Source organism: Apiospora aurea (genome assembly GCF_038362705.1).
Source record: "Apiospora aurea strain CBS 24483 chromosome Unknown utg000007l_segment0_segment0, whole genome shotgun sequence".
In the NCBI taxonomy this organism is placed as follows: domain Eukaryota; kingdom Fungi; phylum Ascomycota; class Sordariomycetes; order Amphisphaeriales; family Apiosporaceae; genus Apiospora; species Apiospora aurea.
The window spans coordinates 2001329-2025165 of record NW_027117394.1 but is presented as its reverse complement, the minus strand read 5'-3'; the positions used below and the strand labels follow the sequence as shown (position 1 = coordinate 2025165).

The following is a 23837-nucleotide window of genomic DNA, read 5'->3' as shown; positions in this document are numbered from 1 at the left end:
TAAGGAGATCTCAGATGAAGATACTGAACCCAGCTGCTTGACTGAGATTAGGTGTAAGTCAAAGTGGCCGGACAGCAAGCGAAGTAAAAATATCAACGGGACACTGCCGTTGGCTGATCAAGCAACCACAAAAACATTGAGAAGCACATGGGGTTTTCTGTTTGTTACCTAGGAGGCTTGCTCTCATCGTTATGTTCAAATCAGGAGGACAAGTGTGATGAAACACAAAACCAAGAATTATGATGATCATGTGAGCTGGATCTTCTATGATTGTCCAGTGCGTGACTTGGCCGTTTAGAGGCCAACAGTGAGATCGACAAATCTGGGTTGTCGGCCCCCTCAAGTGAATAATTACAGGAACCTGATTTCGAGATAACCTAAATGGAAGGGGAGGGCCAAATCGGTGGAAGGACTCACCACACACACCGCGCTGCCGCCCCGCTAAGGCATGCCATCAACCGGGTAGATCTGTTAGATGCTTGGTTTTTTGATTGTTTGAAGACAGGCTCTGAATAGGAACAATCAAGGTTGGGTCCCACTTCTGCCATAGGGAGAAGGACGCAGCTTCCAATTCTGCCGCTGTTGCCTTGCCTATTGTTCTCTCGCGCTGCTGCATCGTTGTAGGGCCCAAGATTTCTCCAAGAAAAAGGTCGAGAATAACAAGTCCAAGGCAGCATTTCTGGTTTCCCCCTATGTTGTAATTATTCCCTCCGCCTCCATCCTCTTTGACCAGCTGTGAAGGTACATATCTCTTCACGGCCAGCAAAAAGACCATCACGAACCCAACTGCGCTACTGCTAAACCAACAGCAACTCCCATCTTGGAACTTGTTCGGGTCCCTGTCGTTAGATATGAGCCAGCGGCCGTGTCTGGACATTCACGATGTTCTATAGCCATGAAAGTAAGTACACGCTTGTGTAGTCATCGGCCCTGTGATTTTGTTAACATCGAGATAGTCCTGACGGACCGCCAATATGGCGTTGCCACCATCTGGTAAGCAGATCAATCATACCTCAATCGACCTGCAACCATACTGTCGAAACTCTGGAAGTACTGTATGCTGCTCTGCTTTTCTGACAATTTCTTGCAGGATCGTGGCCACCATTGGCTCGCGCTCTCAAACGAAGCGTGTCACCCGCAAGGCAATCCAAGATGTCGAGATACAGAAGGCTGTTGAGAAGATCATTGAGCCTGGCGCTCCGATCGCCCTGCGTTTGCAAGGTAGTCTCCTCTTCGGAGTGTCCGGTGTGTTCAAGCAGCAGTGCCAGTACCTTCTCACCGACGCCCAGAAAGTGAACTTTCACATGAATGCCTTCTTCAAGAACATGGCAAGGAACGAGCTTGACCCAGCTGCTGGCCAGGGAAGGTGAGAGACAAACTCGTCTAACTATCTCTGGAGAGCCTACATTAACTTGAGCTGTAGACGTGAGAACCTGATGATTATGGACGACCCCGACTTCGCTTCCGGCTTCATTCCCCAGATGCCTGCCTTCAATGCAAACGCAGACATGTATCTCGTGAACAGCAATGGAAGGAACAACACCCAAAAGACATCTTCACAGATGTCACCACCTTCCTTGATTCCGCCGGGCTCTGGCAGCGCATCTAGTCAAGACAGATTCGAACTGCAGCTGGATGTCCCACGCTCAGATACGCCTGATCACAACTTCTTACCACAAGGTCTTCGGGGCCTCTCGTCGGGACAGAAGCCAGCACCTTTGGGTGGTATGGATGACATGGGCAATGTCTTTGGTGAGGAGGAACTTGGGCCCTCCGCAGATTGGGGTCTCAATATCGCAGAAGACGGCAGCATCGCTGAGAATGCAGTAGTCGAACCTGAAATTTTTGGCGAAGAGCTAGACCTACCCCCAATGCCGAGCATTGAAGGAGGTGACAACCTTCCCCAACTTGTTACAAATCAACCGAAGATTGATGAGCAGGGTGACATTATCATGATGGACGAACAGCCACTTCCAGATGTTGAAGCCCTGCCCCAGGCTGAACGCGATGATCAGAAAGCGTATGCCCAGACCAGCCCTGAACCCGATAAGCAAGGCACAACAACGCAACGAAAGAGAAAGCGCAGGCTCATTCTTCCCGATGAGAGACTTGAGATCTCCCGAAACATCCTTCGGGATTGGCAAGACCCCGATGCCTATAGAGAAAACTGCTGCAAACCCAAGCGTCGCCTAACCACGGCCACCGAGGCCAGAAAGAATGCCATCCATCTTACTTTTGGCTTAGGTCTTGCCAATATCGGCCAAAACCTGGGAATCCCTGGAATGATTCATCCACTGGCTGTTCAATATTCGGGAGATTACCTGTTCACTGCAATGACCGGCCTCGAAGTCTTTAATGACCAGGATCGGGGAGGACGCAAGCGTCCTCGATCAGCATCAGAAGACATCGAGGACGCCGAAAGTGAAGACCGCCGAGTTCGACCTCGCCTCGAAGAGCAGGGAGACGTTGAACAGCATCAGGGCCGCGGCGATCAGAACGGAGATAACGTCTTCGCCCTTGGTGATGACGGCCTCGACCAGCTTTCCGAAATTGGCAGAGAACGTCAGTCAGCCCTTGACAATCATCCTTCCTCTGCTCAGCCTTGGAACCGACATTCTTCTGCCGTGCCTGGTTCCTCTGTTCGTGGACAGCAGCCGCAATTCGGCCGTGACCAGCCTTCCAGCCCTCTCAACAAACGCGCTGGCTCCGTTCAGGACATCGTACGCTACAGCGACAGTGGAGATGTCGGTGGTGGGGATCTTGGCTTTGGATTTGGTGGTGTTGGTGGCGATTCCAACGGTTCGGGATCCGACCGAGGAGGTTTCTTCCCTTTGCCCGCTGGAGGAGGCAACAGCGGCCTCAACACACAGGAAGGAAACCAGTACGCCCGCGAATTCCTCGACCGTGAGGGTGCCAACTTCCTCTCATACATCGAGCAGACCATTGCCGAGAGCGGCGAGCGCCGCCATGATGAGGACTTTGAGCTGCAGCGTAAGTGGATTGGCTTCGACGACGTCTTTGTGCCTGCCCGCACCGGCCGCGCCACCGCTGCTCAAGCCTTCTACCACGTTCTCGGCCTCGTAACCAAAGGAAGAATGATGGTTGAGCAGGTCGGCATGCCGCAGGAGCCGTTTGGCGAGATCCACGTTGGCATCAAGACTGATTAAGGAAGTCAGAGCAAGCCAGGCATGCACGACTACACTAGCATATTCTCTCAATTGCTGGGGAATCGGGCGTCTGTAAGGGAAGGAACACAGGCCGAATCGACAACAATAACAAAGGGCCAGTCTGGGGTAATATTGGCTCTAAGTGGATTGTCGTTTCATGATTATGGCGTTAGGAGTTGTGAGGACGGTTGCTGGCTAATTGGACTGGCGGCCTAACAAACATGCGTCACACTGGACAGTCTATGGGGATGCATTCTATCCATGGCTGCGAGTTCTTTGTTCGACGTTTAGCGGATCTGTGCGCACCAAGCGTCAAACAGAGTCGCCTGGCGTTTTCCGATACGAGATTTAGGGGACGATTTGCTCTAGAGGTTGGAGGATATGCTGCCTCCCATATGGGTACAAATGGGCGAGCATTTACAGAACCATGGCTTTGATGATTTTCAGTTCACCGTGTCCTAGAGAGGTTAGACTAGGGTTGCTCACAGAACAATGAAGTTGGTACGTCATGCGAATTAGATCAATTAAAGTAATAGTGCCACAGTGAACATCCTAGACATCAGCCTACTCATATACCTCATCCTCTGCATCAGCTCCTTCTCGATCTTCGAAAACTAAATACGTTTCCTCGTCAGACTCATCACCTAGTACTAGACTCCAAGCAGTCTTCACGGCCTCTAGGTCAGTGTCCTCGAAAGCAAGGGTTGCCGAGAGCGGTGGGAAGGAAAAGGCAGGAGTAGTGCCGTGGTTCTCAGTAGTTGATTTTCTGTCACCGATGGCTTGCTGGTAGTAGAGTTGATATAGACATGAAGCTGTTGACTCTTCGCCTTCCACAGCTTTAATAAGCATGGTGAGCGCTTGCTCGAGCCCATGTTTCGAGTCAGTGGTTGCGAGCGTTGTAAGATACACGACACCTATTGTAATTCTGATTAGCAGACGGTTTAGACTCATGTGATGAAACATGGAATTGTATGATTTGAAGGTGTATCAGTTTGTAAGAAGTTATTATCGTCAAAGCATAGCTCAGACAATGTAGATAAGTTTTTGATCTAGTTCATCCTAACACCGTGGAGGAGGGGGGAAGGGGTACCAAGGAGAAAAATATTCAACTTACATTGGCCAACAGGACACTCTCCCGTATCACTAGAATGGACTAGAGCATAGATCGGCGATGGTGTACTTGGTAGTGCAACCACGGCTACTGCTGGTGTAGGAGCACCTTCAACCAACACTTGGAATAGCGAGCTAAGCGGAGACTTGACCACTGCTACAAGTCTGCTGATGGCTTGGACGCCAGTTGTAGTCTCTTGTCCAGAAATGATCGAGCTTGTTTCGACCGTGATGTTGTTGGGCAGCTCCAGCGAAGCCTTTTCGGTTTCACCAGAAGGCTTCACGGTCGCACTCGTATCCAGCATGTAGATGCCACCACCCACAGCGCCAGCACGGCACGCGACTTGGGCAATCTCCGAGAGGCCACCCCATTTGGGATACACAGCGCAGAAGCCTGGACCAAACGTTCCCATGGACGTCAAATGACGATTGATGGCGGCCAACCCAGATCTGACAGAGGCCTTCCCATCCAGAGCCATGGTCAACGCGACAACATACCTTTTCAAATCATCTTCCAATTTGAACTGGGCAGTGAGAAAGTCGGTGAGCGGAGCATCGGCGTGGCCCTCCCAGATAGGCTTCTGTTCATCGGACTCGAAGTCGAGCACGAACTTCAGGAACTTCATCAGCGACCGCTTCGAGCGGGCAGGTATGGACTGGCTCGAGAACACATCTTCGCGGCTGCTCGGTATTCGGGAGAGCTTGGGATCCGACCCATCCTTCGCCGGTTCATAGACGAAGAAGGACCCGACCGCCAAAAACTCGACCTGTCGATAGGCTCGCGACGAGACCAGGCTGGACAGGAGCTTCGACTTGGTGTGTATGATCTGGGGCGCAAGGGCCAGCGAGTAGGCGCGGGGGAACTTCAAGCCTTGAGCTTCTGCGTCGTCGGGTTTCCATACGGCAGCATTGCGGATCACGCTCTTCTCGTCAGCCTCACTGGAGGCGCCTCCTGCGTGTTTAGCGGCGAAGCTCTCGGCATCTTGCAGGGTCAAGGCAGCTTCGTTCTGACCGTAGTAGTCATTGGGGTCAGTGTGGAGGATACGCTTCTTGGACCGCGAGAGAGCTCTTCATCGTTGGAACAGGAGGCTAAGTCAGTCAGGCCGACTTCGCTTTGTATTGATTCCTCAGAAAGCATCCTTTACTCACAACGCCAGGAGTGATTGCTGCAAGCCAGTACCACAAATCACGACATCCCAAGGCTCGTCACCTAGCGACTCCATGATTCCGGACTTCCTTTTTCCTCCTCGGAGAAATAGGACAGCTGAGGTAGGAAGGAACAAATGGGTGGAAAGGAGGATTGGCGTAGGTTTTTTTCCCTCTCCCCTTGGATGGGGTTTGTTGCGACAAGACGGCGGGGATTGACCCTGGCCAGGCCCCGCTGCTGCCGTCGGGAAAAAAGATATTGCTATCAAGCTTGAGCGCGCACGGACCCTTCAGAATCGGTGGCATATTGAAAGCTCGCATCTGAGGAGCCGATTTCCCTTTCTCTTTTTTAAAAACATACCGCTCATTCAAGCCTGGTTCTGCTGCCCTCAAAGCATCATAGCATTTCCGGCAGTAGGAGACCTTTCATTAGGCCACTCCAGATGGGCGGCAGAGCAAATCGTCGTCCCGTATCTACTGTCCTGGATTTTACACCTGATAGGATAGTTCGAAGGGTTTGATACATTTTTCCAGATAATTGCCCCATGTTGACCGCAATGGCCACTATTGACTCTATAATATCGCCCTGTAAAACACTACCTGTAGTACCTTTGCTCCTCTTGGGGTCTCACAACCGCTGCATGGGGGACCATCGCAAGTACGAAGTGCACACAAGTTATGAGGGGGTATCAATCTTTAATTTCGTCTGCATCCGCTTCTATTCTATGGCGGCGTGGATCTGATCCCATCTTGACTCCGCTGTAGCGACCATTTTCTTCATGAGCTCGGGGCCGACGACTGTGCCTCCATGCTTCGAAATTCCTAAGATTTTCGTACTTCCACCGAGCTTATCGACAACCACGGTGACTGTCTCGTCGCATAGACCTTCTTCGAGTCTGTCGGGGTCCACGAGAACCCAGTAGCTACCGCTGCCCTTCTTTTGCTTCTCCTTGGCTGTGAACACAGATGCCGTACATGCCACAGGCAGTCCTCGTAGGTTAAGAGGGGTCGCATTTTGTTGAGACCGTTTGCACAGTACCATCTCGCGGTCTGCGTCCCAGTAAGCGAGCGGGAGCTTCGTGTCTCGCAATGCCGCGAGTGTGGCGGCCCAGGCTGTGTCAAAGGGGTTTCCGTCGAACGAGATGAACAGGACGTCGATGTACAGCACCCAGTAGGCCTTGACTGCCTTGTCCCCAGCAACAGCGTATTCGTCGACCTCTTCGTCGGCCTCGTTCATCTTCTCGTCGTTGTCTTCCTTGTTCTTCTCGCCGCCGACCTCTTCAGGGTAGATGCGTAATCGACTCACGTCAACCAGCTTGGAGCTGTGAAGTAGAGAGTAGACGCGCGTGCTCAGCGTCTGCGCGAGCGTGGTAGGCGGCACGCCGGGCAGGAAGTTGGGGGCGCAGCCGGTGGCGAGCTCAATGTTGGGGACCAGGAGATCGTAGTCCCGCGCCTCGTCCAGGGAGGAGCCGGAGCCGTCTGCTGGCGAGGGTGCCCGGTAGTTGGGGATGGCCGACGTCAGGATCGTCTCACCCCGGACGCCACAGATGACGGTGGTGTCACCATTTCGCACTACGGCGCTGCCGTGAGCGTGTGAGAGCGAGGAGGTGTTGATGTATGGGGTGCGAGTCTGGGCGGGCTGGCGTCCGTTTGTGCGAGTGGGCGTGGTGGACGGATCGGCGGGCTGCAGGTTTGCGAGGAGGTAAGGGTGTGGTGATAATTTGGCGAACGTGGTACTCGAAAGAGTCAATGACTTTGGTGTCGTCATGATTGAGCTTGATTTCTGCAAGTGAAAGCAGTTGACCCTTGCAGTTCCAAGTCTTGATTCCTCAATGTCTGCTCCAAGTGACGATCAGTAGAAATTATTTCCAGCCTTGCCCTCTGCAATCGATAGTGGGGTCCAGCGTCCATTGCCCCATTGCGACCCGTGTGTTAGTGGACGCAAGGCTGTACCACAGGCATTCATTCACCTTGCCCGTGCCACGCACCTACACTATGTATTTGTTCCTCAACCTCAACCACAAAACACGGGTTCGTAAGAATTACACGAACAGCATTGCAGAGTGGTATTGCTGCTTATAACAGCCACAGCTACCTGCAATGGCCTAGATATTTTTTGATTCATTTACAGGGACTGAGTTGAAAGAATGCATGGCCATGTACTCCCACCGCATTCTGCGTCTGGGCGAGTTTTCTCTGTGTAAGAAAGCCCACTGACTCACACACTTCAGTTCCAGCTTTCGCGTAGGGCTCGTACGTGTCGTGCCCATCTGCGGAGTATAGGGAAGAAAAAGAACCCCTGTTGTTTCTGGCTGAAGCCTCGGTCAGTGGTATCCTCGTCGCGCTTGGGTGAATATCTCAAGTTGGAAATATCATTCTGGATGGCTGCGGCTGCATGAGGTTTTGGTTGATATAGCAGCGTCCCCTGTTTGTTAGCCCTTGACCACGCTGGAACCGCGAGATCAGGCTCATCTTAGATGGATCTGGAATTGATGCCTTGGTATGTAGCAGTCAGTTGGTTGAATACCCTTCTCATATTGCGGTGGTCGTGTTAGTGGGTTGCATGCACTCTGCCTTACCTAAGCAGGAAGTCCCTGTGTTGCTGACACAATGCTTCCTTGCATGGATTTGTGGTAACATATGCCATCATCACATATAGCAGCGTCATAGTCCCCGGTTGAAAAAAGGGCCAACCGAATCGACCAAATAACAAAGTGGTTCGGCATTCTTTCTATTGGTTCTCGGGCTCCCACTCGGCTGCTTGGAGAGGGCATTGCGGTCGGCTCGCTCCAATGTTCTGCCCCAAACGGGCATGATATCGTGAACTGCTGCTACCGTTACGATACTCGTTGGATCACGGCGTTCCATGCATCCAACTTGACCAAATCCGTCTTGTTGCCTCCAATTCCCAGCGCTCTGGAACACATTTGCATGAATTGACAAGCCAGCCTATCAGCGGCGGGGGTCTTGGGGTGCAGCTCCATGCTGCAGCAGAGGGGTTCGACGGTCACGTCGAAAGTGGTGACAACTCATTCGTGCTGGTGTTGGAGACCTGGGAGACATCAATCGGCTAGCCGAAAAAACCGGATCAAGCTCAAGAATCTCTTGTCCATGCAGGTGAAGAAACTTGCCAGGCAGCCAGGCACGGGGCGGAGGCCGTGATTCGATGGCATCCCGGTTTGTCGTAATTGATCCTGGAACTGCAGCTGTGGTGGAGCTGCTTCCTTCACGCCAACCCGCGGCTTTGGCGAATCAGCAGCCGCCTTTTGCCGCCCGGCCTTCCACACCGCAGAGCTCAATCTGTGAACAGCCAACAAGATACTGTCGAATCCCAATGCCTCTTCTCGGCCATGCCACGCCCAGTAGCCACCCCAAAAATACACCGCACAGCTCCAAGGTGCCGCTTAGGAGTCGCATGTTTTAGCTTACCTTTATTTCCAGCAACGCAGCGTTATAAAAGTCAGGAAAATTCAAGTTATATATTTCGAATACGGGTTTAATATAGATATTTTTTATGTTTTCTTACGGCGTTATTTAAAGTAGTTACAGTGCGTGGAATAGTATAGGGGCTTTGGCGGTACAAGTCAGCTGTGCGGTGTATTTTTGGAGTCCCTTCTGCCACGCCATGCGCAAGCTTTTCATTCTTCCAGTAGCCGTAAGGTTTTCCAGCAGGGATCCCCGGCAGGGTACCCGGTGTCACTCGCGGGAGCTATCGCATCTTCGCCTCCAATTCGATAGCACCAACAGACAACAGACCCCAGGTCAAAACCATGATGGCACCAATGACAGGATGAAGCAAACAACTCCTCCAGACACGAGAGGGGGGTTCGTTCACTTGCACAACACAGGAGTTTGTCGGTCTTGGTGTTCTCGTTCGAGAGCCACGCGATGCTCTCGGCTTGCTTGACATTGGACTTGGCACTTGTCTTGACAGCAAGCTGACTTATTGCAGACGTGCTATTGCAGGCAGTAAGTATGTGACGAATGCAGCGCTTCACCACCGCTCGATGCAACCCTTCTCGACTGGAGGTTAAGAAAAAGGCAAAAATCAGAACCTGACCTCCCGTAAGCCGGCAAAATCCCTCATCTCCCAAGCAGAAGGAGAATAGAACAACAGTCGTACGTGACTGCCAGGTGGTGCGACGGACAACTGAGTTTTCGAAGACATCATCAACCAACAAACAGGTCTATCATATTTCCTAGAGCCGTCACAATACTCGCCCCACCCAACAGCACTGTCGATCTACGGGGCCAGTCTGCATGCGAGGACTCGATACAGTGCCTACCCCTGAAATTATATAAGACTTAGGCTCGACTTTCGTATGCATTATTTTTAATATATATACTTTACGGCTCGTACGTGATTTATTGTGGAGATTATTATATTAGTGTAAAAATACTATTAAAAACATATATTTTATAAATTATACTTGAGCTTTTTAAGTAAGTAAATCGATTATAAAGAGATTAATTAATTAATTTAATAAGTATAAAAGGCGTTAATAAGTTAATAAAATGCGCGTTAATCGATACGTTAATTATTAGGGTTTTTTAAGGTTCGTGAACATTATTAAGCTATAATATTTAAAACCGGTTCGGGTTTATTAATAAAAAATCGATAAATAAAGCAGCGTTATATATATATTAATATTATTAGTTTTAAAGATTTAGTTTATAAGTAAATCGCGTAGATTTTTAAAACGGCTATAATAATTTACGTTTTAAAGAAATAGTTTTAGTTTTTTAATAAATTTAATAAGTAAATAAAAAAAGTGACCGTTTCGAATTAAATTAAGATAAAAAATAAAAAAATAAGGTTATAATTTAACTATAATAAGCTTAAAAAGGTTATTAAATTAAGTACTTTTTTATAATAAAAAAGTGTTAAATTGAATTCTTCGATTAATGCGATTTAATAATGTATTTTTTCCGCCGATTTACTAACGAGAGGTGTGTATTATTAAAATATAAAATAAATCGAATAAAAAGCCTTTATTAATAAGTCTTAGTGTAAATAAATACCCTGTTTTTTTATTAAATTAATATACGGTAATAAGGTTAATTTATACGATAATTTTAACGTTTATTAATATCGCTTTTAATAGTAAAATCTCTATCTTTTAATTAATAATTAAACGAGTTTAATATAATTATATAACGCTATTAATAATATATACGAAATTAGCTAGTTAAGTGAAATTAAAATATATTAAGTTAAAGAAGAAAAAAAAGAAAGAAAAAAGGAAGGTTAACTTTAATACAGTGCGAAGGGTAAAGTAGTAATATATAAGGCACGGTATCGAGTAATTAATTAATTCACGTGCATCGGCCTTAATGAGGCTTAGCTACGTGATTTTTAATTATATAATTATTAATTAATTTTATTTTTATAAAATTTCGAGTAATATTTTACGTTTAGCGATTTCGGCCCCTTAATTACTATTTAATATAAAAATATAAATATTTCGTATTTCGCTAATTTTAACTATATATAAAATAATAGTATTATTATTTTTAAAAATTTATAAAAATCGCTAGATTTCTACGTTTATTTAATTATAAATTTATTAAAAAAGATTAACCGCGTTATAATTATTATGTATTAATAATTTTATAACTTTAATATATTTAATTAATTAATTAAAAGAACTTTTAAAGCCGTTTAAATTATTTATTATATTTTTTAAACGAAGGAAAGCGGCTATAAACTTTTTAAACGCTTAGTTATCGTCGGGTTAAAATTATTACTATAATATTTTTATTATATAATAAAGTCCTCGTAATTTTAAAAAAGCTTTATCGAAGTTAAAGATTTTATTATTCTATTAAATTAACGCTTTATTCTTTAATAATGTTTAAGAAAAACTTAGAATTTATTAAGCTACGCCTCTTTTATAGTTGTTTTTAATAAAACTATTAATATATATTTTAAACGATATAATATCTGTAAAAATAAATATTTTTCTTTTTTAAATTAAACTTTATTAAATCTATATAGTTAATTAAGGTTAAATACGTTAATTTCGTTTCGTTTAATTTTATACTTTAATTATTTATAATTATTTAAACTTTTTTAATTATTATTAAAAAAGTATAATAATTAATAAACGAAAAGGTTTAAACGGTAATCCGTTAATTAATTATTAAAGCTTAAATATTATTTTAAGTAATACTTTTTAAAAATAAGTTAACGTAGTTTACTACTACGCGACGTATATTATTTAGCGACGCACCTTTTTTACTTCTCGACCTTTTTATATAAATTAATTTAATTATAACGTTTAAAATTAATTAAAATTATTCGTTATCCGATTCCTCGCTTAATTTTATATCTTTTTTATATATTCGCGTATTATAACTTATTTCGCCGTAAATATTATAGCGCTTTTTACCGGTCGCCCTCCGTTTCGACGAACCCCTATTTTTATTTTTATTAGGCGCTGAACGCTTTTTTTTACTTTTTCGTTTTATAATTATTAAGATTTTTTAAATACTAAGGGCTTTTTTAAATTAAACTCGCGACTTTTTAGCTCTCCGGCGTTTAAAAAGTATTAAATTAACCTTTTTTAATATATATATTTTATCGCGTATAAGGGTTATTTTATAAGCTATTTTAGTTATATTTTTTGCTATTTAATCTACCGTATTTAAAATTAGCGTCGAAAAGCTTCTTTAATAGGTAAATACCGTTTTTAATATAAATAGAGTATTTAATTGTTTATTAAGGGTTAAACGGCGTTTAAAGGTCGTAGGTATTAACCGTCCCTAGACGGGATAAGTTAAGTATAAACGTTTAGAGACGTATATTTAACTTATTAATTACCTTATTAAGGTTATAAAGTATTAAACTAAATACGTTAAATCTAGATTTAATATTAATTTCTATAAAAATAGTAAAATACACGGTTTTAAAAGCGATAAAGAATTCGAGCTTAATAATATAATTTATAAAAGCCTTAATAAATAACTCGATTTTTTTTAAATAAACACGCTTTAAAAGCGAATAAAGTGTTATATTAAAAAATTAAAATAAATATAATAAATAGGGAAGTATATTAATAGTAATAATACCGTTATTTTAATAATATACTTCGAATTCGGCCGAAATATAGCTCTTATAGTTATCGAAAATTAAAAGGCGGTAGCGACCCTTTATCTATAATTTAATATATTTATCGAAGTATTTAATTCAGTTTAAGCTTATCTTATTATTAGTTTAATTATTAAAAATCGGTTTAATTACTTAATCGCTCGGTAAATCGGTTTCGCGAAACTAGTTCGCGAAGTAATATTAGTTTTAAATAATTAAAAACGGCGAAATATATTAGCCCTATAAATTAATATATTTAATCGCCGTTACTTATTCTTAATTACTAAATTAAACCGATTTCGTTTTTTTACGCCGCTCGGCGTATATTACGACGAGTATTAACCCGATTATACTTATTATAAAACCGGTTTCGTCGAAATTTTAAATATTTTCGTTAACGATTTTATATTTCGCTTTTATATTCGTAACCAACGTAAATTAAGTAGAAATAACTTTAAAATCTTCGTAAAAAACCTTTTAATAATTATACCGACGATTTATTTTAATTTTGAAATCCGGGTTACGATTAATAAAGCGCTTAACCTAGTACTTATTAACGCGGTCGCCGCCGCGTAATACAGTAAAAAAATTAGCTATATCTTCTATATTAATAAAATCGGGAAGCATCCCTCGAATATTTAAATTAATTATATATTTACGAAATACCTTCTTTTTAATTAAATTTATTTTACGTCGTTTTAATCGGATTTCGAGTTTTAAAATTCGGCCGTAAATTTAATAACGTAAAATTAATTCGGGTATATTATAAGCTTTTACTACTACTTTTTAATTTATTTAATTCGGTCTATTTCGTATCGCTTAAATTATTAAAACTATCCAATTTTTTTAGGATTAATTAAGTATTATAATTATAAAAATATTATACGTTAAAGTTTAATTATATTAAAATTAAATTTAAATGCGTCGTTAAATAATATACGTCGCGTAGTAGTAAACTACGTTAAAGCTTTTTATTTATTTTAAAATATATATTTAATATATTATAATATAAATAACGTTTTATTATATATTTATAATATATTAAATATATATATTAATATATATATATATAATATTAATAATAAAAACGTAATAAAAAAAGCTTAAAAAATATATTAAATAAAATAATTAATACTATTAAATAAAAATAACGGTACATTACCCTCTCTTATAAATAAATAACCGAATTAACTTTATAAATATAAATTTATACTAAAATAACCAGACTAGACTAAATACGTATAAGCTATAACAATACATGATTCTACGCGTTTAACAGTATACACCATGCCCCTTGCGGCCCTACGGACGCCCCCCCGCCTCATTAGGAGCATCCAGATAACGGCCCGCATCAACAGCTTGCTTTCCCTCTGGCGCTTACGGTTACACACCTCCCTGGTTCCCTGGTTCCCTGCAACCTGCAGTATGCGGGGAGTAGCCCACCTCCAGGCCAGCCAATATTAAAGACGGCCAGCCGCTGGGCCTGGTGCCACTTTGGTGCCATTTTCCATCCGGTCCCCTTACAGGATTCATATCACACCAAGCGGTTCTTGCCTGTGATTGACCGAGCTCATGTGAAGCCGAATTGCACATCTCCCTCCCGTTCCACTAGGACGCTTCTGTGTATGCACAATACGGACCAAAGCAGTCCAGCCGTGGTGGCCAAACGTCTTACAACGTTCGACCTTGCCAGTTCCGGTCACATCTGCCCGGTGAGGAACAGCGCCCCCGAAAGCAAACAACCCTTGCCCATTCTGTGGTATATACACGCAACATCCACCTCGAATGTGGGAATAACGAATACTGTCACCATCTTCCATTTATACACTAATCTGCGGCGCGGGGAGTTTGGTATTCCTCAATCGCAAACGAAGCGCATTGTCAACCATTCTCCACGTGTTGATCCTGCTTGTTTGGCCAAACGACACAGCCAGGGGGCGGCTTCAATCTACCAGAAAGCACAGGGTGGTCGGTACTACGCCCTTTTCAAGTCTGACGTCGTCTTTCTAAGCACGTACGTTCGAATGCCCTTCATGTTGAGCTCAGAGTAGTGCGATGCGATTTACCATTGGCGCATAGCACGGAGGATTTGATCGCATCTCGATCGAGGAGAGAACAAGAAGCCTCCATATCATGGCTTCCGAAATCCAGGGCGTAATGGCCGGTGCGTCGCAGACCATAGGCCAATTAGCCAAGAGGATACATATCCCGTTGACAGCGACCAGTCCACCGGGCCTCGTCGAGGCTCTTACAGTGGACCCATGGGACAGGGCAGGGAAATACGGTCTCGGATGGACATACTTCTGCCTTGCGTTGATGGGGTCAGTCCTGTTCGTGAGGATATGGCATTGGTGGCAGGATAAGATTCGGCAGGCAATCTACAAGCAAGATGTTGAGCGACACTACCGAGACTTGTACAGCTTAGACCCCGAACAGGCTATGACGGCGATGCAGACCGAGCAACCTGGACGCCATTTCTTCCCCGAGACGAATTGCGAAGAGAAGAAGGACTTCAAGCCCAGGAGCGACTTTTCATCCATCACGCCTGTACTCGATGCCCTCGCTTTGTTTCGATGGGTCTTCTACCGACCGATACCCGATCTTGTATGGAGAAGGCACCGCTTCACTTTTTCGTCCCTTGCTGTTGTGGCGGTCGGCTTTATTGGGTTCGCTTTCACCGCGCTTTACACCTTCTTGTTACAGCCCCTTTATTGGCAGAGCATCCAGTTTGGCTCGCCTCCTGTCGCAATCCGCGCAGGCATGATTGCAGTTGCTATGACCCCTTGGATCATCGCATCTAGCATGAAAACCAACGTTCTTACCTACATCACTGGCATTGGCCCCGAGAGGCTGAATGTCTTCCACCGGTGGGCAGGGTATCTTTGTCTGTTCATGTCCCTTGTCCACACCGTCCCCTTCTATATACAGCCAGTGTGGGATGATGGTGGCATGCAGACCTTTTCACGACTTTTCCCGGAAGGCAGTGGTGTCATTTACGGAACAGGAATCTCGTGTCTTGTTCCCCTTGTCTGGCTCTGTGTAGCCTCTCTCCCCTTCATCCGAAGAGTGGCATTTGAGGCCTTCGTAATTCTCCACGTACCTGTCGGGATGGTCTATGTTGGTCTCTTGTTCTGGCACACGAAGAATTTCCTCGCCTCGTGGAGCTACCTATACAGCACTATCGCAATATGGGCCTTCTGCTATGCTCTGAGACTCTTGAAGCTGAACTGGACCAAGCCATGGCGACTTGCTTTCATGGTGGGAGATGAGGCGGCCATCACTCTCATGACAGAAAATGCCATCAAAGTGACAATCCCTACACAGATGAGGTGGAGTCCTGGCCAGTATGTCTACCTGAGGATGCCTGGCATCTCGTTCTTTGACAACCACCCTTTTACTATATCGTCCCTTTGCAGCGAAGATTTTCCTTCGGAATATGGAGAGCAATATCGCGATTGTGTTTTGGTTTTCAAGCCTTACGGCGGTTTCACCCGAAGAGTACTGGAAACTGCCATTCAAAAGGGCCCCTTTCACACATACCGAGCCTATCTTGATGGCCCTTATGGTGGGATGCGCCGAGAGCTCTCCGCATTTGATACCTGTATACTGATTGCAGGAGGAAGCGGTATCACTTCATTAATGTCTCAGCTGCTGAACCTCATCAAGCGAATGAGAGACGGTAAGGCCATCACCAAAAAGGTTGTCGTTATCTGGGCTTTGAAGAGGCTAGAAGCGATGGATTGGTTCCGCGAAGAGCTCCGCATCTGTCGGGAGTCTGCACCGCCCGAGAGCGTGACGTGCAAATTTTTCGTTACGTCGGCTGTGAGACAGCGCGTCGGTGCTGGTCCTGGCCACGGAGTCGGGGAGCGAGCACAGCGGCCTCTGAGTACCATGTTCCACGATAGACTGGATGGCTTCGTTGCTGGCGTTGCCTCGAAACGAGCCTCGACCTATATCCGCGACGAAGCCCAAGGCAATGTCGATTATGAGCGCGAGCTGCGTGCCGAGGATGAAGACAGGATAACTGCTTTGCCACAACAGAGATACCTTCAGCCGCATCACGTGCCCCCGCAACGGCCAGCGCTGGCCAACAGGCAGTCGGCGCAAGAAGACTCGCTGCGAAGACTAGAGGGGCGAGAGGACGAACATATAGAGCTCCATGAGGACCATGACGATACGCATCTGCCTCCTCCCCCGCCGTCTGGTTCCGAATACCCCGAAGATAAACCCAAGCAAGGATTCCAATTCCCTCCGCTTCATTTACGGCCGGAAAAGCAGCCTCATTTCAACTACGCGCCACCGTCGCCTCGCCGATTCGACGGTTCAAATACGCAGACTCCCGGGCAGGAGCACCGTTCGGCAGAGCCCTCCCAGGACGTGCCCCGACCTCCCGAGTTCGCCCATCTCCGGACCACCAACCTACCGGGCCAGGGCCAGCCGCGGCCGACCTCGACGTTCGGGCCGCCCTCCGGCTTCGACTTTGGTTTTCCCGAGACCCCCACCGAGTTCCAGAAGTCGCTCATGCGTTTCGCCTTCCCCGTCCCGCACCAGATCGACGGCGGCTGGAGCGTTGAGTACGGCCGCCCGGATCTCGGCTACATGCTCAAGGAGTGGGCAACGGGCGGCACCGACGGGCGCGGCATCCTCGGCCGGAGGACGGCCGTCTTCGTTTGCGGACCCGCCAGCATGCGTGTCGGTGTTGCCAACACGGTGGCGCGGCTACAGGCTGAGATCTGGGGCGACGATATGCTCGAGGAGATCTTCTTGCACACCGAGAACTACGCCCTTTAGGAAAGAGGGAAGTAGTAGTAAGCCTTCTCGGTTGTATATATATTATACCCATATACCCATATACCCATATACCCATATACCCATATACCCATATACCCATATACCCATATACCCCTTTACCACTGCCTTGAGCCACCACTACCACCTAGGCACTATTGGGTGGTGGATGCATGGCAGTAACAGCGAACGAGGAAGGAGGATCATGCGCGACCGACGACTGGAGTTTTGTTTTGTTTTACTTGGGCGGATAAAGATACCAAAAACGACTTTCTCATTCTTACTATATCTACACAAGGCGTTGCGAGGCGTATCCAGATCCTACTCGATAGTTGATCGATCAGTTGCAGGTGTCGCTCGTTAGCCGTTGGGTTATGAGGCACAGCGAAGACGACTCCTGGCGTTAATTCATATTCCTTAATGAGACGATATCTGTTCTTATTTACAATAAACTGACATGTGGCATGCTCTTCTACGTGACCCAGTGATATAGATGGCTGCACGCTGCCATCATATACGCTTCTTATATGTGAGGGTCATTGTTTCCCCCATTTTTCTTACTTCCAGCGATGCAAGACATGGGCCGCAGGTCAGTCTATCCTTGCGACATCCAGAGAATGTTATAGCACACCATGAAGTTCTGTCGGGGATTTTGTTACCGAAGAAGCTTTACATAACTCTCGCTGGCTCCCGAGAGGTTCCTCTGGGAAAACGACTTAGCGCGCACTTCATCCAACCAAGTCGTTGTGAGAACTGAGCCAGCCCTGTGTCCAAAATCCTCTCCATTCCTCCTTGCCTGTGCCACTGCTTCTCACTTGATCAAGAAAAGCGGATGTCTCATTACACGCTTACCCCCCTCCCCATCGTCACCTATGCTTCTTGATTCGTTCGTCGTTTCATGGAGAAAAAATGGAGGAAAACGAAACAGAGTGCAAGACATGCAGCATGAGGTGCTAAATGCCTTAGTGTGTCCCAATAGAAAAAAAAAGGAACCCCCCCGGCGGGCTAGCTCCGTATAGCCTTAGTCAAGCCCTCACGATGTTTCACTCCTATTGTGACTACACACCTTGAGGCTAGACGGGGTTTCTCGTCACCTTTCCTGGTCGGTACCAATGTTTAGGCTCACTGGCGCGCCGCCAGACAACGATTTACATCCCATGCTCTTTTCGTTGTAGCACTTCGCGTGTGTATGCACTCGAATCAAGCTGACAGGCAAATCAGCCAGCAAAAGAAGTTTGAAGGTACCGGCAAGTTTGGTTTTGTCCATGCAGTATCTACTTTGACAATAGCTCCCTCTTTGAGCCCGCGTTATTTCGTTAGGTGTTATATAACAGCAACGTAATGCCCTTCGTAGAAAGTTCCACTTTGTTTCCCACGAATCGTAGCGCACACCGTTCAAAACGAGGCGCCAATAAAGGCACCGAAAGACAGAAAAGAAGGCCGAAAGAACCATATGGTCATCATGTGAGCCTTGGGGAATATAGCATGACAGGGGTATCTGCGCAACTGAAAGGCAAGGCCACCCCAATATCACCCCCGAAAAATATCCAACTTCGTATGCTAAACGGCCCCAGAAATCATCGTCCAGGGAAGCAGTGTGGAGGCGGCAATGGCAACAAAATGTAACTCCCGCCCAAAGGTCACAACATCCTAGACGCCGAAATGGTCAAATGAGCCGTGAGGCTACCCCTATATTTCCCGGCCGCGAGGCCCCATCAATCTTGATTTTGATAGTGACAGAAAGAAATCGGTGTTTTGGAAACGATGGTCGCCCGGGATCCTTTTGATATACCGATCAGCTTTTGGTGTTCGATTCTCGAAGGCGGTGCTGTGATTCCCTGCCAGATTGCGAAAGCAAACAATCCTGCCGTTATCTCCCAATCCGTGGTCGTGTGACCATGTCCTCTAGCCTTCCCATGTTGGGATTTCATCCAGTCTTCAGCCCTTGGTCAACCGCAAATCATACATCGTCAATGGTAGAAATATTGCTGGAGCATCCGGCGTCATGGGCGTTCCCTGTAGTAATACATCGCTTATATTATTATGTTCAGTGTCGGTGTCGGCGCGTGGACGAGCTACCTTCGTGGCGATGCGAGTGGCCATGCCCGTGTCGATGAGAGTGTCCTTCACGGTCCCGCCGCGAAGAACTTGAGTGCTCAAGTTCACGGTCCAGCTCCTCCACTCTTTGCCGATAGCCCCGGACGATGTCACGGATATGGCGGATGCGATCGAAGTCCAACTCGAGTTCGTCCAGCTGGCGCATGATTTCGTGGAACCGCGCAATCTCGCTGTCGGCAGTGTCGATCAAGTTTCCAGCATGGTCATACTGCTGCATGGTAACCATGGAGCTCTGTTCGCTGAGGTATTCGATACGCTGCTGGATTTGCACCATCAGGCGGTCGAGATGCCTCGAGAGCGCTGCTAGGCTTGAGCTGTCTAGCAGCAGGCGGCCCTGCGACGAGGCACGGCTGGCGGCGCGTGACGATGAAGAGTTGGCCTGGGTTTGGTGGTAGCGTAGAAGCTGGATCTCATCCTCGGTCAAGCCCAATTGCGCGTCCGGGACCGTGTTGGCCTCGGTCGACGGCATTGGCACGAACGTGGGCACCGCACCGCACAGCGTCTGCGTTGGCAACTCCAGCTGCCCGCTTGACTAGGATGGAGCGTTGTGCAGCGTCGGTAGTACAGGGGTCGGCGGTGGCGACCCGAGGAGGGGCAGGTCCGGATTGCAACGTCGTCTGGGTTTTGTGTATAAAGGCGGATGATGCGACACCTTGTGGTCAAGCGTTGGATCTAGCGGTGCGGAGGGCCTCATTGTCTCTCACGGCAAAATGTCTATGCTCATTGCACCGCGGTCATGGAAGCAGTCGGGAGAGGCGAGGGCGGAGTGAGCTGGCTGATGAAGGTCATATACAGGCTTGATAAGGGAGCTCCAACCGGGGGTGGTGTGGTGACAGGGCGGGAGATGAGACGAAGCGTACGGCGGCACAATGCAATGCTTGGGACAAAATGGAGATCAAAGAAGGGGGACGGCCAACCGAAGTTGGCTCGCTTCCAATGGGCCTGGGTACCGTCGAGCAGAGCAGAGCAGAGCAGAGCAGAGCAGAGCAGAGCAGAGCAGAGCAGAGCAGAGCACAGAACAGCAGCAGCGGTGTCCTACTTGCTTTCTGGCGATTTAGTTTTGGTTTGGCTTGGTTTGGTGATACACGCAGAGCAGAGCTGGAGCCGGTTCACCACACACAAGCAAGCATACCCACTCACACACGGAATTTTCCCCCTTCTGCTTCTGCTTCTTCTTCTTCTTCTTCTAGATTACCGTATCCTTCTCTAGACTGGCTCGACACCCACACCGACGGGGTACACACCACCTTGGACTTCAGCCTTTCGTCACTTGGGACCGAGTCGCAAGCGGTGGACAGCAGAGGAAGCTAGAAGAGGGGACCAGCAGGCTGGGGACAAATGGTTTCTTTTTCCCTCGGCCGAACCAGCATGCGCTGACAGGAGGGCGAGCCAAGACAGTCTATAGCCAGGGTGTTGGCACTACGGCTCCAGGTACAGCTGTGGTGGTATTGGACGATCGCAGTGGGGAAGTCAGATGTTTCCGTTTTGGCGTACTGGCCGGTAGGGATTATCTTGGGATGGGTAATGAGATGTAATGAATGCTATATATAAGATTGACGGCAAAAGAGGTGTGCGGGATTAAATTGCGAAAAATAGCAGGCAGTCGGTTCCAGTGGCGTGCAGGGAGGCGACAGCGACCGAGGAGTGGGAGTGGGAGTGGGAGTGGGCGTGGGCGTGGTCGAGGCAATACCGACAGAAGAAGGGAGGAAGAGAGAGTGTGGCATCGGCACTTGGGCTGCGAAACGAAGCGATCAATGAGGGCTGTCGTCAATCGAGTGAGAGTGGGCGGGATCCGGCGCCCAGTGCGCTGTGCTTGGTAGGGACGGTACTTGTAGCATCCAAGGACGGGAGCCGATGCGATGCACTGCGGTGTTGATGCAATGCAATGCACGACAGATGGGTGGCGGCTGGGTGTTGGTTTGTTCGCTTTCTGCTTCTGCTTCTGCTTCTGCTTCTGGCTGAGGGCGGGAAGGCCAGAAGGGCCAGATGGGAGATGGGAAACAAGGCCAAAACAAAACACAGCGACCGATCAAGATTGATTGCCAGTGACCGGGGTGGCCGACGGGAGTTGGATTGGCTTTTTACATACAAGTAAGTAAGTAATGGGCTCAGTCCCCTGGAGTCTCCACCTCGGCCTCTCCTCAAAGTAAAGCCCAGGCCAGGTCGAATTGAATTTCGGGCGAGCGAGAGCAAACTTCAAAGCGTCTCGCTGCCGCTCGATGGAACCTCTAGAACATAGGTAGAACCTATGTCTGTCTGGAACAGCGTCAATGCCATGCCCATGCCGGGGTCATCCTTGGACTACGTAATGGCGCTGTACGACGACGGACGACAGTATCCAAGTACATACACACCTACCTACCTACATGTATGTATGTGCTTTGCTTCAGGTTTGATTGATTGATTGATTGATTGATCGATTGATCAGTGGGATTCCGACGGCCATTGCATTTCCGCTGTTGGGCACGCACCTGTACTCCTCGTCCAAGAAGGCATTGGCCCCCATGGCCTACTACTACCTAGCCAAATAGGTCAATGATGCAAGGTACAAAACATCAGCGCAGTAGGGGCCTGCGTCTACTCAACCAGGCGCTTGGGCTTACATCCCTACCTTCCATACCTTCCATCCAATACTTGACAACCAAAATGCCATGGTCAACACAATGACAAACTGCAAAGCACTCAGCGTCTCACAGACATGCAAGGAATCAACTTCACTGCCCTTTTTAGCCGCTGCCGACGCTGATGACTGACTTTCGGTGGCTTGGGTCACACTCCACCCAATGACACCCTCCCTCGGCGCGCTTGAAGAGGCCGAGGGCGTCACCACCCGGCAGCTGTACATGTGGGAATGCATCTTGCTTGCCTGGGCGTCTCTATGCAGGTCCGGGCTTCGCGGGTTTGGTGTGTGGCCACGCCAATGAGTGTCTACTCATCCTCCCTGTAGAAGCGGAATGCCTTCGTCCGGCCTGTTTTTTCCTCCTCAGTGCTGGATATAGCCTTGACGCTCCAGCCAGCCAGTGGTCCGGATCGACAAGGTTGCAGTCGCAAGGATGGAGATATGATAAGATAAAACCAGCCCGGATTGCCGGGTACGCAGGACGTATACCCTCCTCCTGTTCTCAGGCTTACACCGTCCACACCACTTTGGCCACTTGTGTACCGTAAGCATAGCCCTTCGGGACTAATACGGCGATGTCCGCAGGCTTCATAAAATGTTGGGTTGCTACAATATGAGATCTACCAGAGGAGTTCACATTGCTCTCACTGAGGAGAAGACTGACTGCCGAGGTTATTCTCATGCAGCGCCCTGGAGCCAATGCACTACGATCCACCACCAAAAAAAAAAAAAAAAAATTAAAAAAATAGGAGCTACGCAACTACCGAGAGCCTCCTGATCTACTGGCACGGACTTGACTTGACTAGTCGGCCTGATAAGCGAGAGGTTGGGGATACCCCGTCTGCGATATATGGTTCAGAAACAGCCAAATCTCGCCATGATGCTCTGCAGCGAGTGGTGATATTTGAGTCAGGAGAAGAACCTATTAGCCTGCAGAGAAGGCAGAGGAGGTAGAGGTGATTATGTTCCTCGACGTACAAATCGCACATTACACTGGACATACATGCCCCTGCCTCTGGCTCGAGGCATCTACGCATAAGTCCAGAGAATGGAGGCTCTCTGCTCTGTACCGTGAAGCGAGCCCCTTCTATTGTGCGGACGCTGACCCCGGAAGCACCGGATAACTTGGCCATTACATTACCACTTGTGAGATTCTGCCTCGATGGGCACACCGCCACGAATGACGTGGAGCTATAAAGACTGGGACTCCTCATCGTGATTTCAACTCGGGTGCAAGGCAAGGCCTCTTAATCAGGCACTGTGGTTAGGTTGTCAGCAGGACTATGCAGGAGCCGCATGAAAGTGCTTCGGGTGATGGGAGATACTCATGAGACATTTGACAGACCGCTCTATCGCCTTTTTACTAACCGTTGAGTTCCATGTATGCCTCTTCCGAATCTATGTGCAGTAGGTAAGTTTTGGGAAGCGCCTGTCCCAGACTTTCTCTCACCATGTCCCTCGTGTCCCTCGCAAGCCGCAGTCAGCAGTCATTGACTTTAACCTTTACAGCCCTAGGCACCTCTACTGAATACGTATGGAATACACATTTGATGAGTTCGACGTGCCACGCAGATACTGTGGTTTCTTTGGGCGTTGAGATCTTGCCATAGGAGGAAGGCAATCGCAATGCAGTGGGACTCGACGATCGATCTCGACAGCGGCTATCGGCAAAGCCACGACATCAGTGCCCGTAGCCTCAACCTTTTGACTGCTGAAGGATATTCTCCGCTAGTCGGACTGTTCTTCTAGTTGCCATGGTTGGGTTGGGTGTCTTCACCAACACTCGGCCGGTATCACT

The 23837-nt window shown here is 47.5% G+C and overlaps 6 protein-coding genes across 6 annotated transcripts; 3 read left to right on the top strand and 3 right to left on the bottom strand.

Moving 5' to 3' along the window:
* Positions 1 to 882: 882 nt before the first annotated feature.
* On the top strand, positions 883 to 3167 carry PG986_010884 (uncharacterized protein; the record flags this gene model as incomplete). The annotated part of the gene is made up of 4 exons (XM_066847106.1): positions 883 to 901; positions 957 to 993; positions 1091 to 1366; positions 1424 to 3167. 4 exons carry the CDS (start codon positions 883 to 885, stop codon positions 3165 to 3167), a joined length of 2076 nt encoding a protein of 691 aa, XP_066696597.1.
* A 564-nt stretch (positions 3168 to 3731) lies between these two features.
* Positions 3732 to 5500, bottom strand: PG986_010883 (uncharacterized protein; the record flags this gene model as incomplete). The annotated part of the gene is made up of 3 exons (XM_066847105.1): positions 3732 to 4081; positions 4282 to 5345; positions 5427 to 5500. The coding sequence occupies 3 exons, from the start codon at positions 5498 to 5500 to the stop codon at positions 3732 to 3734; spliced, it is 1488 nt and encodes a 495-aa protein (XP_066696596.1).
* A 641-nt stretch (positions 5501 to 6141) lies between these two features.
* Positions 6142 to 7191, bottom strand: PG986_010882 (uncharacterized protein; the record flags this gene model as incomplete). Its single annotated transcript, XM_066847104.1, has 1 exon — positions 6142 to 7191. The coding sequence occupies one exon, from the start codon at positions 7189 to 7191 to the stop codon at positions 6142 to 6144; it is 1050 nt and encodes a 349-aa protein (XP_066696595.1).
* A 7479-nt stretch (positions 7192 to 14670) lies between these two features.
* Positions 14671 to 17304, top strand: PG986_010881 (ferric reductase like transmembrane component; the record flags this gene model as incomplete). The annotated part of the gene is made up of 1 exon (XM_066847103.1): positions 14671 to 17304. One exon carries the CDS (start codon positions 14671 to 14673, stop codon positions 17302 to 17304), a length of 2634 nt encoding a protein of 877 aa, XP_066696594.1.
* A 2044-nt stretch (positions 17305 to 19348) lies between these two features.
* PG986_010880 (ead/Ea22-like protein domain-containing protein) lies at positions 19349 to 19888 on the bottom strand (the record flags this gene model as incomplete). The annotated part of the gene is made up of 1 exon (XM_066847102.1): positions 19349 to 19888. One exon carries the CDS (start codon positions 19886 to 19888, stop codon positions 19349 to 19351), a length of 540 nt encoding a protein of 179 aa, XP_066696593.1.
* A 419-nt stretch (positions 19889 to 20307) lies between these two features.
* On the top strand, positions 20308 to 20730 carry PG986_010879 (uncharacterized protein; the record flags this gene model as incomplete). Its single annotated transcript, XM_066847101.1, has 1 exon — positions 20308 to 20730. One exon carries the CDS (start codon positions 20308 to 20310, stop codon positions 20728 to 20730), a length of 423 nt encoding a protein of 140 aa, XP_066696592.1.
* Positions 20731 to 23837: the final 3107 nt, after the last annotated feature.